The sequence below is a fragment of the Psammomys obesus genome, unplaced genomic scaffold, assembly GCF_907164565.1.
Source record: "Psammomys obesus unplaced genomic scaffold, mPsaObe1.curated_primary_1811, whole genome shotgun sequence".
Taxonomy (NCBI): Eukaryota; Metazoa; Chordata; class Mammalia; order Rodentia; family Muridae; genus Psammomys; species Psammomys obesus.
The window spans coordinates 16969349-16984851 of NW_026596088.1; the positions used below are offsets into that span (position 1 = coordinate 16969349).

The following is a 15503-nucleotide window of genomic DNA, read 5'->3' on the forward strand; positions in this document are numbered from 1 at the left end:
AGTTCCTGGACTTGAGAGATCTTCACTTAGCCTCCTAGGTAGCTGGGACTATAGGCATGTATCCTCATTACTGTCTCAAAAACTATTGGTTTTAATATAAAAGTCAGGGCTTTTCTTCATTTTTTTCCAATATCTAATTTCATGTCTAATTTCTACTCCATTATGTCCTTTATGAAACTCATCCTTGACTTTCTTTTTGTGAATTATCAACTATCTATCTATTTTTTGAGTTTATTGCATTCTGTTATTCTTTCTCAATGATTTCTTTTTTTTAACTTTAAAATTTTTTTTATTTTTACTTTTTGGTTTTTAGGAACAGGGTTTTCTTGGCTGTCCTGGATTCACTTTGCAGACCAGACTAGCCTCAAACTCACAGAGATCTACTTGCCTCTGCCTCCCAGAGTACTGGGATTACAGGAGTGTGCCAGCCACCATGCCTGGCTTCTTTTTCTATTTTAAATTTTATTTTATGTTTTTTTTTTGCCTTCATGTATGTCAGTGCAGCAACAGCACTGCAGTGCCTGGTGGCTGTGGAGGCCTGTGGAGAGTGCCAGATCTCCTATAACTGGAGTTTTGGATGTGAATTACCATGTGTGTTCTAGGAGTCAAGCCTGAACTGTAAGCAAGAGTAACAAGTGTGCTTTTTTCTGAGAATTCAAGAGATCCGCCGGCTCCTGCCTCCCAAGGGCTGGGATTAAAGGTGTGCACCACCACAGCCACCTCTACAGGCACAAGTGTTCTTAACTGCACCATCTCTACAGCCCTTTCTGCATTTCTTTAATTGTTGTTGAGACAGAGTCTCAATACAGCTCAATTTTGGCCTTAAACATGTGATTATTGATCACAGGCATGCACTACCTTCCTGGCATTCACTTATTTGAAAATAAATGTTGAATTCAGTACCGACGACTCATTTTTATTTTTAATTGCTAGCCTCCTCCTCCTTTTGTTAGTTTTGCTTTTGACACAGGGTCTCATAAATCATAGGCTGGCCTTCAACTTCTCATGTATCTAAGGGTGAAAATGAACTTCTGACCTACCTCCTGCTCTACTTCCAAAATGCTGCAACTGCAGGTGTAACCGACCATGTTTGGTTTATGCAGTGCCAGTACTGACCAAGGGCTTCGCACACAGTAAACAAACACTCTACCAACTGAGCTATATACCTCCAGTCCAGATACGTTAATGCAGTTGCAAAGTGCCATACCTTTGCTGCATACTGTTCCAAAGCACTAATGGTATCTGGGTCAATTGTGGCATCCCCAGTGTGCAGCCCTGCCACTGTCCCATCAGCCTGAATTGCCAAGATGGTATCAGATTGTGGGACTTGCACTGCATGGTGGATGTAAGCTGTTGTTCCATCTTCCAGTTGAACTGCCTGAAGTGAGCTCTGGTCATAACTATCTGAGGGAGAGGAAGGAAAAAGCATTACATTAAAAGCACATTAGTCCACTAACCCTTTCAGCCTTCCCTTTTAGCTCATCTTCATTCCTTTGCATCAGTCACTAATCCAGAGAAATACTTTCTTCCATGGACCCACAGTGTCCACGGGATATAGTTAGGTGATTTTTACTGTCCTTTCTGCCCCCATTCTGATCTCTCAGGACTTATGCTTCCTTCTACCAAAGACTGCAAGCGGGGTGCCGTCCTCCCACCCATCTCTACTCCTGAGGACTCTTGATGCAGAGTCCCTTGAGCCCTGTGGAAGAGCCCATTTGCCCTCCCTCCCAGCCCATCTTCAATTCTTCTGGCCCACCAGAAGTACTCTCTACTACAGACCCCATTGCCACCACATTTCCCTAGAACCCAGAGAAGGCAACAGCAACCAAAGAAGAGAACACCCACCCAAAATGACAAGACCAATATCTAAACCAAAACAAACAAAAAACCCCAAAACCCACTCCAAGATCTTAACTCCAGATGCCTAGATCTAGCATAAAACTACAAACATGAAAAGCTAAGACAATATACTTCCTTTAGAAGCCAGAAACCTTATTGCAATAAACCCTGAGAAATGCAAATTAGGTGAAGCACAAGACAAAGACTTCATTATAGCAATTATGAATATGCCCAAGGACCTCAAAGAAGATATGAATAAATGTCTTTTTTTGGTTTGTTCGTTTTTTTTAGACAAGGTTTGTTTTTGACAGGGTTTCTCTGTGTAGCCTTGGCTGTCCTGGACTCACTTTGTAGAGCAGGCTGGCCTCAAACTCACAGAGACCCAACTGCCTCTGCTGGAATTATAGGTATATGCCACCTAGCCCAGCATAAATGAATGTCTTAATGAAGTCTGTGAAAACAGGAGAATGAAATAATAAAAACAATTCAGGACATGAAAATACAAATAGAATATATATTTAATAAGATCATAGAGTTGGGCAGCAGTATTGGATACCTTTAATCCGAGCACTTATGAGGCAGAGGCAGGCAGATTTCTGAGTTCAAGGCTAGCCTAGTCTACAGAGCGAGTTTCAGGACAGAAAGGGCTATTCAGAGAAACCCTGCCTCATAAAACCAAAACCAAAACAGAATAAAAAACAAGAGCCATCTTTTTGCTGCATCCAAGAAATACACTTCACCAAGGATAGACATTACCTCAGGGTAAAAGGATGGAAAAAGATATTCTAAGCAAAAGACTCCAAGAAGCAAGCAGGTATAGTAACCAATTAAATACAAAATAGACTCCAAACCAAAACTAAACAGAAGAGTTAGGAAAAAACAGTACATACTCATTAAAGGAAAAAAAATCCATCAAGAGGATATTCTAAACATTTGTGTAAAACACAAAGGCATCCACGTTCATAAAACAAATAGCTAAAACTACATACTGACCCTCACACAGAAAAACGCTAGAGTTAAATAATGTTATAAGTCAAACAGACCTAGCAGAATATTCTACCCAAACACTTAAGAATATACTTTCTTCTCAACAGCCATGGAACTTTTGCCAAAATTGATCACGTACCTGGATGCAAAGAAAGTCTCAAAAGACCTAAGAAAAATTGAAATAATACCCTGTATTCTATCTGACAATCATGGATTAAAGCTGGATATCAACAGAAACAGCAGAGAGTATACAAAATTCATGGAAATTGAACAGTTCATTGCTGAATGAAAAATGGGTCAAGACAAATCAAGGAAAAAAACGAAAGATTTTTCAGAATTGAATAAAAATGAAAATACAATATACCCAAATCTATGGAACACAATAAAGTCAACATAGCACAAAGGGCCTACATCAAAAAATTGGAGAGCGTTCATTCTTTTCTCCAGCAGAGAGAAATACAGTTTACAAAGGAGCAATGGAGCAAAGCTTAAGTGTAAGATTTTTAAAATCAAGGAACTAGTTGGTGACACACACAAAAAAACATTATATTATATTTGAAGGAAGAGAGAAATGAATATTTTTGCATGGTTACTATGAGCATTGTGTTATGCAATTTATTTATTTTTTGTTTTGCCTGTAACCTAGGCTTTCCTGCTACTCATATGAAGGAAAGGCTATTCCCAACCTTGCAGTGAACTTCCTATTCCTCCCAAGTCCTAGCATTACAGCCATAAGACCCCAGAAGACTTCATTTCTTATATTCATGTAATCTGTGCATAAACATTGTGAGGCAGAATTTACCACCTTTACTGTAGAAACAGGAACTTGAGGCTTGAGGTCTGGGACATTAAAGTCACTTTCCATAAGAACATTAAAAAAAAAAAAAGCACCTCAACATTTAATACAGTATTTAACCTAAAGAATACCATACTCATTTTGAGTACAAAACAGAGAAATCACAAATTAGACTCCTATCAGTTCCTGGTATTCAAACACCTAGCTCCAAAGTTTGTGTTGTTTGTTGCGATAAAGTGTTCCTGGATGGGCTCGAACTGCTACAAAGTTTTTCCTTAAATAATGTCCCAACCTGCCGCTTTGTACTTCAACAAATAAACAATTGTTTCCCATGACAACCTTCCAGCAGCCAAAGGCAGTTCTTATTTTTCCCACTCCCACCTCTCCCTCACCATTACTCATGTTCACAAAGCTACTGTACCTTTAGAAGTGTGGTGAATAAACGCAGTGGTTCCGTCTTCTAACTGCACTGCTTGCCCATCCTCCAGCCGCAAACTGTCCCCTGCTCAAGAGCAATGCTTACATTCAGACACCCTATTCTCAGCACGGTCCAGCTAACAGCCACAGTAGCCCAGAGTCAGAGTAACACAAGCACCTGCTTTAGGAGTCACTGGATGTTTAGCTAATCTCAGCAAAGCTGCTCTGAGAAAGTTATTTTAAGGAAAAGCGAACTGCGAGACTTGTTTCAGGAATATATTCCATCCAGGGATGAGGAGAGTTGAAAGGAGAAAAAGAAAACGAGTGACATGGCATTCTTAGGATTGCTGTCTACTAATCTCCTGAGCCCAGTCCAGCAATGTCTTTTCCATTATTTTTTAGAGGAGTCTTGGATAAATTTGACCCTCTGTTTAGTATCTGTTGAGCCATCTTTTCAGAGAAAGTCCAGAAATCAGACTAAATTTAAGTAGTAAGAACAAACTGAAGGTAGCAAATTCTGAGGTCTGAGAATCAGGGGCGTTTCTTTTATCATTTTTTTGTTTTGTTTTAAATAAGAAATGGCAGTTAGGTGGTAGTGGCAGTGGTGCATGATTTTACTCCCAGCATTTGGGAAACAGAGGCAAAGGCAGGTGGAACACTGTGAGTTCGAAGCCAGCCTGGTCTACAGAGTGAGCTCAAGGACACAGAGAACCCCTGTCTAGCTTGCCTGGGACTCACTGTATAAACCAAGATGGCTTCAAACTCACAGAGACCTGCCTGCCCTGAGTGCTGGGATTAAAAGGCATGTGCCACCATGCCTGGCTGTTATGTCTTAAATACTTACTACTTTTAGGTATGGGGACATGTTGAACATAGGCAGCAGAACCATCTTCCAACTGAATGACCTGGCCATCAATGAGTCTCCCATCTGGAACAAAAGATTCAAGCCAATAATTTAGCAGCAAAAAAATAAAATAAAATAAAACTGTATACAATTTCAAAATGATATCAACTATAAAAACATACACTACTTAAGCTCATGTTCATCTTGATTCTTCCCTCAATGTTGAGGCAATTCAATATCACATCCAGTGATCCTACAGAAAGCAGAAAATCCTCCCTCAGCCATCCTTCCTCCCTCCAATTTTCCATCACAGCAATTCAAGAGGAAGAGTGGCCCATCACAGCAAGCTACATGCACTGAACTTCTGTGTACCTCTCACTTAGTGCCAATGACCCTGATCATTGGAAGCTGAACAGTGAGGTACATGAATCCAACTGACATTCTCAGTCCTAGCAGCTATATATACCTTTGTCTACATACGTATGTACAAGGCACTTTTCTACACAAACAAGAAATTTTAGAACTTGACTATTTCCTGAAACAAACTAAACACCAATTCAGAGACAATGTCATTAAAAAACAAAACAAAACAAAACACAAATGTCTTCTTTACATGTTTTGTAAACACATTAAATCACAACCTAGTGTAAAAAAAAGCAAGAAATGTCTTACCCCCCCTTCCCTTTTAGCCCCACAGTATCTTCCAGCTATTTCACAGGGTAGCTCAAAATTATCAAAGCAAAACTTAAGCTAAACTAAAACAACTTCAAGAATCAAATGCAGTACAGCATCTTTAGGAGGCTGAAATGGGGGTGTAGTTGATGAAAGTTTTGAGTCACTGGCATTAACTGACTGGCCACACCTGCTCCGCTTACCTTTAGAATTATGCTGTATGTAAGCAGTAGAGCCATCTGCAAGGGTTACAGCTTGTAAACTTACACCTTCCATATTTTCTAAATTGTCACCATCTACGATAAAACAAAATTGTTCTTCAGATAGCTACAATGTGTATACTAATAACATCAAATTATTATCTATGAAATAAAAACTAGGCAACAAGCAAGAGGCTCAATGGCAGGTGTCACACACCTTTAATCCCAGAGCTTGGGAGGCAGAGTCAGGCGCTGTGAGTTCATAAAGTGAGTCCAAGACAGCCAGGGCAACACAGAAAAACCCTGTCTTGAACCCCCCCCCAAACAAAACAAAAAACAAAAAACAAATAAGTAAAAAACAACAACAACAACAACAAAAAAACCCACACACACATAAAAGGAGAGACTCAAATAAAATATTTTTTAGAATCTCAAAAAAAAAAAAAATTTATCTTGCCAAGCTGAAAATGTCAGAGAGGGTGTGGATATCATCAAGATATACTGGATGTGTGTATGGGTTTTTAAAAAGTTAAAAAAAAAAAAAAGAAAGTTGTTTAGTTGAGACTGCCATGACGATTGGAAGCCTGGCTGCTTACCTGCCACGGTCACCGCCTCTGTCAGGCACAGGGTAACATGTTGAGCCTCCATTCCTCCTCCAGGGAACTCTGTCATTCCCTGAGAGTCCCGATTTATTTGTGCTAACAACATTTTCTACCTTGAAGGAAAATATGAATGCTTGAGTACAAGGAATTATGCACATGAAATAAAAGGTGAGATGGCTCAGCAGTTAAAGGCACTTACTTTCAAGTCTGATGACCTGAGTTTCATCCCCAGAATTCCCTTAGAGAGAGAGAACTGCTTCCTGCAAGTCATCCACAGGTACACACCACTGAGCACACTACATACACAAATGTAAAATCTTGGCCAGGAATGGTGGCACTCACCTTTAATCTCAGCACTGGCTCAGGAGGTAGAGGCAGGAGGATCCCTGTGTGTTCCAAGCCAGCCTACCTGGTATACATAGTGAATTCTAGAACAGCCAGAACTACATAGTTATTATTAATGAATGGAAAGCCCAACAGCTCTAGTTTACCAATAAAGCCTCAGGAGCCAGATGCTGGGGTGAAAATCTGCTAGCTCAGAGAGGCAGAGAAAGTACCCAGCTGACCTACTCAGCTCCTGACAGATAAAGCCCCAAAGGCTCAGCTGACAACCCAGGAGGGAAAGGCAAAAAATAAAACCCAAGGCCAAAGGTTTGCTAGCTTAAAGCCCAAAGAGCCCCAAAAGCCAGAGAGCTAAAGCTCCTTTTGCTTTATTAGGCTGTCTTAAATACCCCTCAACTAAAAGTCCCTTCTACTCTGTAATCCCTGGCAGCTGGTTACTTGCTCCATCTCTTGACCCAAGTCAACTTTATTAAGTCCTGTGTTCAGAACACTCTTGGATTAAAGTTGTGTGCTACGGATGGCTGAACCACATCATAATCACCTGTTTATAATAAATAGAAAAATTATTGGCTAAAGATATGTGATAGGGTTCAACCATGCCAAAAAGGAAACAGGATATACAGTTCACAATTTGGGGGTACACAATCTGATCAAATATCCCATGGTGACAGATAGTGAGATCCTATCTTAAACAAAACAAACAAAACTTTTATTTTTTAAAAATTTGGAAATACAGCCAGATGTGGGGGTACATGCCTGTAATCCCAGCACTCAGGGAGGCAGAGGCAGGGGGAGCTCCGTGTGTTCAAGGACAGCCTGGTCTACAAAGGAACAGGCAAGGCTGCACAGATTAACCCTGTCTCAAAACAAAACAAAACGAACAAAAATTTGCTAATAACACTGTGAATCATGAAAAAAATTCTGGAGGATGCTAACAGTGGTTGACAGAAGATGAAATTTCACTTAATATGAAAGGTAGCATTATTAAACTAACAAACAGCTGGGAGAGGTGCACACCTTTAATCCCAGCACTGGGGAGACAGAGGCAGACAGATCTCTGTGGATTAGAAACCAGCCTGGTCTACAGAGAGAGAGCTCCAGGACAGCCAGGGCTATAAACAGAAACCCTATGTCGAAAAACAAAACAAACAAAAAACTCCCAAAAGGTCCTGCCTGGTCTACATAAGGAGTTTCTGCCTCTGAAAGTGGCTGCTAATTCTCATTTGTGGATGAAGTCTGGTGAACCCCAAGATGAAGTTACCCAGCGGCAGTCAGACCAACAGGTCAAAATTAAGCATAACTGTCAAAAGCCCAGAGTTTACTGACAGGAGCATGAGATGAGGACTCAAGGCCTGGCTCCTGATTGGCCAACACTGGTTATAGGAGCCATGGACATGCAAAGTGAATGCTATCCCAGTGGTTTCTAATGAACTTTACTATGCTGAAACCGATTACAATGTTTTCTCCCCAAAGCCATTTGGGAAAGAGTGGCCTGGCTGGCCATTAGAATCGTTAGTTTCAACAGGCCAAACAGCACAGGAAATGAGCAGGCATTTCACATGTACAATTTCTTCATGCTTAAATGCCCCCCCCCCCCCCCCCCCCCCCCCCGCCCGACACACATGAAAGAAAGAAAAAGAAAACAAAGAAAAAACAAATTAGGATTACCCCATGTCTTTTTTGGTTGTTTTTCAAGACAGGTTTTCTCTGTGAAGCCTTGGATGTCCTGGACTTGCTTTGCAGACCAGGCTGGCCTTGAACTCTTCCCAGAGTGCTGGGATTACAGGCATGTGCCAACCGGCCTGGTTTCCCATGTCTTTTTAATGAAGCGTTTTGTGGTGCTGAGGGGACATCCAGAGCCTTATTCAACATACTGGGCAAGAGCTCTACTCCAGCCCTGTCCCTCAGTTTAGAATTCAAGAAAAGGGTGGCAGTGGTGCACAAAAAAAGACATGGGATAATCCTAATTTGTTTGCTCTTTGTTTTCTTTCTCTTTCTTTTAAACCCAGCACTGTCTTAGAATAGAACAGAATAAAACAGAGAACAGTTAAGATCTGGCAGAGGCAAGGCATAATCCTAGCATCTGGAAGGCAGAGGCAGAGGACCCCAGTGAGGTCAAGGCCAGCACAGTCTGCAAAGCAGGACTACATAGAGGCACTCTACTTCAAAAAACAAAACCAATACAAAATAAAGGTTGCCAAGATGTGGAGAAACTGAAATCTACATAGCCGCTGTTAGTGTAAATGGTACATGCAAGATCATTCTTGTTCTCTTTCAGTCTTGCCACCACCCCTTCTTCTGGAAGCAGTTTCTTTCTATGTGTCCCTGATAGTCTGGAGCTCAATTTGGAAGCCCAGGCTGGCATCGAACCTGCAGCAATTATCCTGCTTTTGCTGTCTATGTGCTGGGATTATAGATGGGTGCCACCCAGCTGTGAACATACTTCCATTTCTAGGATAGTACACCTGAGACATAAAACCCTGTCTAGAGATGGTCAGTACAATGACTTATGGGTAAAGGTGCAACTCCCTGGACCTACATGGTGGAGGGAGAGAACAGACTTTATCAACTTTATCAAGTTGTCCCCTGACCTCCACATGCACACTGTAGCACACACACAGAATACGAGAAAATTAAAATTAGGGAGCTGGAGATATGGCACTGGTGGTGAAGATCCCTGGCTGCTATTCCAGATAATCCAGGTTTGGTTCAGCACCTACATGGAAGCTCACAATTACTCTAACTCCAGTTCCAGGGGACCTTCTAGGCAGCTTAGTCATGAGGTCAAGAATAATTTTCTTCTTTTTGAGACAGGGTTTCTCTGTGTAGCCCTGCCAGCCTGTCCTGGAACTCCATCAGTATGTGAGGCTGACCTCAAACTCATCCACCTGCCTCCAGAGTGCTGGGATTAAAGCGTATGAAAGGAGTGCACCACCTCGCCTAATTCTTTTTTCTTCCTTTCCTGAGACAAGCTCTTGTGCAGCCACAGCTGGCTGGCCTTGAACTCCCAATTCTCCTCTCTCTACTCCCAAGCGCTAGAGTTACAACTGTGTGTCAGCATGGTGAGTTAATTTGCAGTTTAAGGGTCTGATTTTAAGGCCTTATACAAGGTAAGTAAGCATTCCACCACTGTGCTACATCCTTAACCTGTTTCTCACTTTTTTGAGATAGGGTCTTATAACTAGGTTGCTCTAAAGTGGGAGCAAGTCTTGAATTTGCAATTTCTCCTATCTAAACCTTGATAGCTAAGATTATAAAGCTGAACTACTAGACTCATTTTAGAAGGTATGTGAATTCAATCAAAAAAGCTGTAGTTCATATACTTGGTAGCTCACAGTGTGTAGATTGCTGTAAATAATGTAATAAAGGCCAGGCAATCCTCCAGCCTCAGACTCCCTGAATGCTGAATGCCAAGGAACACAGATATAACTAAAAATAAACAAAGAGGAAGAGAATATTTGTAGAGTCGATTAACTCTCCAAGTAGTCAAAATGTTAGGATAAAATGTTTCTTATTGATGTTTTGTGATCTCTACAGTTCACAATGAATTTAACATATACTTAGGATGAAGAAAGTATTAAAAAGTTAAACAGGTTTTTGCTAACTACAGCAGAACACGTCAAATCAAGGGCCAAACTAAAAGCATCTGAAACTTGCAATTTCTCAAATTTCCAACGGAATATGCCAGCTGATTTGGATATTTCAAAAGCGAAGGAAGAGCTGGATTCTAAATAGGTGGGCAGCAGTATTCTTATTAAAACTTCGTGTAATGGAAGGGAGAAAGTTAAAAGAGTGACCAAAGTCACACTAGAAAACATTCCAAGAGATTATTTTTGAATATTCGATGTTAGGCCGCATTGACTTTTGAGGAAGAATTGTGAAAAACAACAAATGTGCCTACGATCAGAATAGGAAGCAAGCCGGGTGTGATGTGCAGGCGGTGTCCCCAGCCGCCGGGGCCGCGCCCTGCTGGGGCCCGCTGTGAGCCGAGGCCCGGAGGCCCGTCCGGTCCGGCTTCGCCACGGAGCGCCTGGGGACTCGCTCCACGCGGAGGTCAGGCCGGGCAAAGTCGCCGGCTCCCGTGAACTCCACCCTCCCCGCTTGCTCTCCCTCCCCTCAGCGGCCCCCTGAGGGGAACAGGCGGGGCGCGGAGTGAAGGGGGTGTGGGGTGGCGTCTCAAGCAAGAAAAGCTCAGCCGCCCCAGAGTGGCGGCCTCGGGTTATTAATAAACTCCGCTTCTGCCCGGTCTCCGCTACAAAGGCGGCCGTACGATCGGCCAGGCCTAAGGCCCGGCATGAACAGCTGAAGGTAGAGCCCGGGCCCATGTGGGCCCGCGCCGCCGCGCTGAGGGCGGCGGCCGGGCGGAGAATAATGCACACTGGGTAAAAACACATTTATATACGAACCTCCGAGAAAATTTTCCAACAATTCCTTCGTCCGACCACCATGCACCAGGACAGGAAACAGCCGCCCGGCCCCCAGGCCCCGCAACCCGCATAGCAATTCTGAAGCCCGCCCCTAGCCTCCATTGGGCTGTCCTTACGTCACTCACTGGAAGATTCTTGATCTCCATTGGTCCATATTTAGCTGACGAGCAGCAAAACGCCACTAACCACGCCCACATGTGTACGTCATCGTACCTTGGTCTTCCTGCCCGCGCCTGACTGGCTGACGCTAAGAACAGAATCAAAGCTTCTGTGTCTGACTGGTTGACAGAACCGCTCATCCCGGACCACTCCGCCCCACTGACGAGTGAATTATGCCGATTCTGGGGCCCCAGCGGGAGGCGCCATTTTGTAGCAACGGAGGGAGGTTGGTCCTTTTGATTGCCCGGGAGGGAAATGGGGTGATGGGCGCCATTTTCCCTACAGGACAGAGGTGGAGGATGTGGAGCTCCCGGTGGGCTTGTCGGAGCGCGTGTTGGAGGCCGGATGGGCCTTGCCATGCTATTGCCGAATGTTATTCCATTGGGAGGAAAGATGAAGTGAGGAGTAGGGCAGCACGGGAGGCCCACGAACTCCCTGGGGGCTATCGGAACCGGCCGAGGCCTTCACTTAATGGGCTCTGCAGTCCCTAGCGCTGCTGATGGCGGAGACTGGATTCGGAACTTGCCTGCCCTTCTCCAGTCTCGGGGCACGGCCATACGATGGGAAGTTGAGCGTTCGGCTGCTGCTGAAACTCCGGCGGAGCCTAGCTTCCTCTGGGAGATAGTGCGAGTGCTCTAGTGTGTTCGTGAACTTGTGGTTCTTAAGTTTGAAGTCAACCAACTTGGCGTCGCTGCATTCCTTTGTATGTGCTTTCCCTGTTGTGTCGAACTCAAGGATGGAGAAAGCATCAGTTTCTTTTAAGCCTTTTGAGACATAAGTTGTGGTGTGTGTGGTATGATGTTTCTTGGTGCTCCCGGCCCAACCCTTTTTTAAAAACCATGTCAGGTACGATGCATTCCAGTCGGTACTTGGGAAAGATGAGAGGAGTATATAGTATCGCAGGTAAATCGAGATGCCAGGTGTATAATTCTAATAGTATAGGGAGACTAGCCAGCATTTGCAGATTTTATAAAGTTTCTTGGATTTCGGGTGATGATGGGATAAGAGTAAGTAAAAAATGTGTTAAAGATACCAAGCAGAAAACTAACTAACTACAGTCGGGACTTACAATGTTACCTATCCTTGGCAGTGTAGTCGAGGCTATGAATAGCCTATATTGTATACACTCTGCCACCGCATCAGGCCCACCAACATCCCAGTTTATTATGTGGGACTAAGGCTTACTTATAATGGTACTCCAATGCCATCTGAAGGGAACAGGACTTGAAATATACACTATTTACTTTCGAGACCATCTCACGTGGCTGTCTGGCATCAGATTTGCAGTGTAGAGGGTGATGAGGTGATCTTCAACTAATGATCCACCAGGTAACATCTCCCAAACCCTGGCCAGTAATGGGATTATAGGCATGTGCCACCATCTCAGGTTCTGAACAATAGTAATACTCTTTAGAACCTTCTTAATGCTTGAGCCACTACCGCCTGGCTTGTTACAGGGTTTAACCCTGGGAGTGAAAAATGAAGTTGGATATACTCCTTAGCCCTTGGGGGAAAAAAAAGCAATGACACTGGATTAGGCTCCTTCCCACTGTCTGGCTTTGCTTATTTAAGTCTATTAAATTTTCAATACAGAATTGAAACTAAAAAGATTTAAACGTATACTTTTGATACTATAATCAAAAATTTAAGACATCTTTTTTGAGGTTTATTAAGTTCTATACCCTAGTCTACTCATTGTCAAAACTGTTAAGTGTGCCGATTCTGTAGGAGTCATTTTAGTATCAGAAATGTCTAAATTAACTGCATCTTACTAGGCTCAAATCTGGGCGCTCAGATAATGCTGGGGGTGTTTCTTTAAAACTGCCTTGCTCTGGTAAAGTTTCGGTGCTGAAGAAAATCTAGAGCTTTCCACTTTGGAGGTTTTCAGTTTTTGGGTATCAGGCAATCAGATTTGTGATGTACTAGCATTTTCTTGGTTGTGTTTTCAGGCTACCGTTGGGACTGAAAATTCAGCCTTTAAATGTGCATTGGTGTTTTGCCTGCATATATGTCTGTGTGAGGGTGTCAGATCTTGGCGTTAAAGGCAGTTAAGCTATAAAATGTTATAAGAACTTATTTTTTTTTTAAAATTTATTAGCAGGGTGTGGTGGAGCAAGCCTTTAGTCCCAGCACTCAGGGAAGCAGATGCAGGTGGATTGCTGTGAGTTCAAGACCAGCATGGACTAGAAAGTGAAGTTGCCCCAGATTTATCCTGTGCATATGTAAATCTATAGTCTAATTTTTGTGATTCTGCCTTGTCTAAAATGAGGATGATCTTCAGAGATCTTTGATCCATTTAGTTATACTCTATGCATTAGCATGTAGGCTCTTTATCATTTAATCAGCTCTTTATTCTTTGACCAGAGAGAGTTTCTGTTTTTAGCCCTGGCTGTCCTGGAACTCAGTGGGCCAGGTTGGCCTTGAACTCTGCCTATCTTTGTCTTTTGAGTACTGGGACTAGAGGTCTGTGTCACCACTGCCAGACTTAAATCGTGTTCTTTTTCAAGATTGTTTTGTACATTCTGGTCCCTCTTCTATCTCAAACTGAGTAAAATTGTTAATTCTTGGTGTATCTTATCAGGATCAGAAAGTTCTTTTCTTTTCCAAGTTAGTTAAAAAAAAAGTTGGATATGGCAATTGGCAGTGCACGGATTGAATCCCACTGCTTTCAAGTCAAGGCAAGCAAGTTCCAGCCCAGCCAGAGGAGGCTAACTATTCCAGCTGACCAACTTCTCTTGACAGGTATGGTAAAAAAAAAAAAAAAAAAAAAAAAAAAAAAAAAAAAGCCTTTTATGGCTGTATTGCTCCCAAAGCACTTGAAATCACAGTTGATTAATACAGTATATGTATAATTAAGCTGCCTTTCCTAGTACTCAAATATAAGGAGCCTGTAGTGTTACTAAAGTTATAACCTGGCTCCAAAAAGCCTCTGGGGAAATACTATTGGCTGTTCAATTTAAGAACCTCTGTCCTGGATCAGGTTAAGAGCACAGACTCCTCTCCCACGAAACCCCTGGTTCAATTATTTCCACCCACGTAGTAGCTTCTTACACCAACCATCTGTAACTGAATTCTTGAAGATTGAACTCCTGGATTCTTCGGATATCACACATGCAGGCAGCCGTAACACCCATTAGCTTAAAGAAATCATGAGGCTCAAGAAATGGCTTAGTTCCCAGTCATGGTGGTACACAGCTGTGATCCCAGCACTTGAGGCAGTCATGCTGTTGTATAAAGTAAAGTCAGTCCAGGACAGCTAAGGCTATAGAGAAACCCTGTCAACATAAGCATGGCTGCTCTTGTAGAGGACATGGATTCAGTTCTTAGCACCCACATGGTCTCACAAGCATCTTTAATTCTGGTTCTTGGCAAGAACAGTTCTGGTAAGAACTGTTGCCTTCATAGGGCATAGTAACATTCTTTTAAGCATGGGCATCATGGTAAGTTCGGGAAGCAGAGGCTACATAGAAACGTGAATGTCTGAAATCAAAGTCCAAAGTAGTCTAAGAACTTGAGCATTAAAACAACAAAAATTTAGCATAAGTACCCCTTAAATACTATTTAAATAATTACCATCAAGTTACAGATATATGTTGCAGAAGAGGTTTTTGTTTGTTTTGTAGAAACAGGGCTTCTCTGTACAGTACTGGCTATGGTAGACCAGGCTGACCTCAAACTCACAGAGGTAAGCCCTCGGGCCTCTGGCAGTACCACTGCCTGGCCACAGTAAAGGTTCTTAAATATATGTCAGTACAGATTCTTGAAACAAAGAACCTTCACAAATGAGATTTTTCATTCTATAGTTAGTGTATGGGACTAACTAAATAAAACTTTTATTAGATACCCTTTTCCAGTAACAATGTGAAAAATTGGATCAATTCAAAGATTAGAGCAGTCGGAAAATGTAAAAAGTAGACTAGGTACAAAAACAAAGGAAGACGATAATATTCTCTACTCTGTATACAATGTTGCATTATATATAACCATTCCATTTTATTTTATTGGTTTTATATAATAGTGACATTCCCCTAAGCAACCTAGGATATGCCCTTGGGTGTCTCAACTGTGAGACAAGGGAATAGAAGCACACTTGATTAAATTGCATTTTTTAGACATTTTTCGTTTTGCCAAGATTTTAGTTCAGAATTACTTTGACTCCAACAATGCCAACAACAGTGGCTTGTTATTGGTATACAAGAAAAACACAACACCAAAGGG

General features: G+C 42.4%; 1 protein-coding gene across 5 annotated transcripts in view; it reads right to left on the minus strand.

The window, feature by feature from the left end:
• Positions 1 to 11183, minus strand: part of Znf143 (zinc finger protein 143) — a 31366-nt gene extending 20183 nt beyond the window's left edge. Inside the window, exons 1-7 of one of the 5 annotated variants that reach the window (XM_055627555.1) lie at positions 6700 to 8254; positions 6557 to 6617; positions 6352 to 6470; positions 5759 to 5851; positions 4884 to 4967; positions 4044 to 4127; positions 1208 to 1404 (exon numbers count right to left, since the gene is read on the minus strand). In XM_055627555.1, coding sequence (XP_055483530.1) covers positions 1208 to 1404; positions 4044 to 4127; positions 4884 to 4967; positions 5759 to 5851; positions 6352 to 6463 — 570 coding nt within the window. In that variant the 5' untranslated portion in view covers positions 6464 to 6470; positions 6557 to 6617; positions 6700 to 8254. Of the gene's footprint in view, positions 1 to 1207; positions 1405 to 4043; positions 4128 to 4883; positions 4968 to 5758; positions 5852 to 6351; positions 6471 to 6556; positions 8255 to 10600; positions 10672 to 11105 lie in introns of those variants that run through there. The other 4 variants (XM_055627554.1, XM_055627556.1, XM_055627557.1 and 1 more) reach the window with 4 other exon arrangements.
• Between the last annotated feature and the right edge of the window lie 4320 nt (positions 11184 to 15503).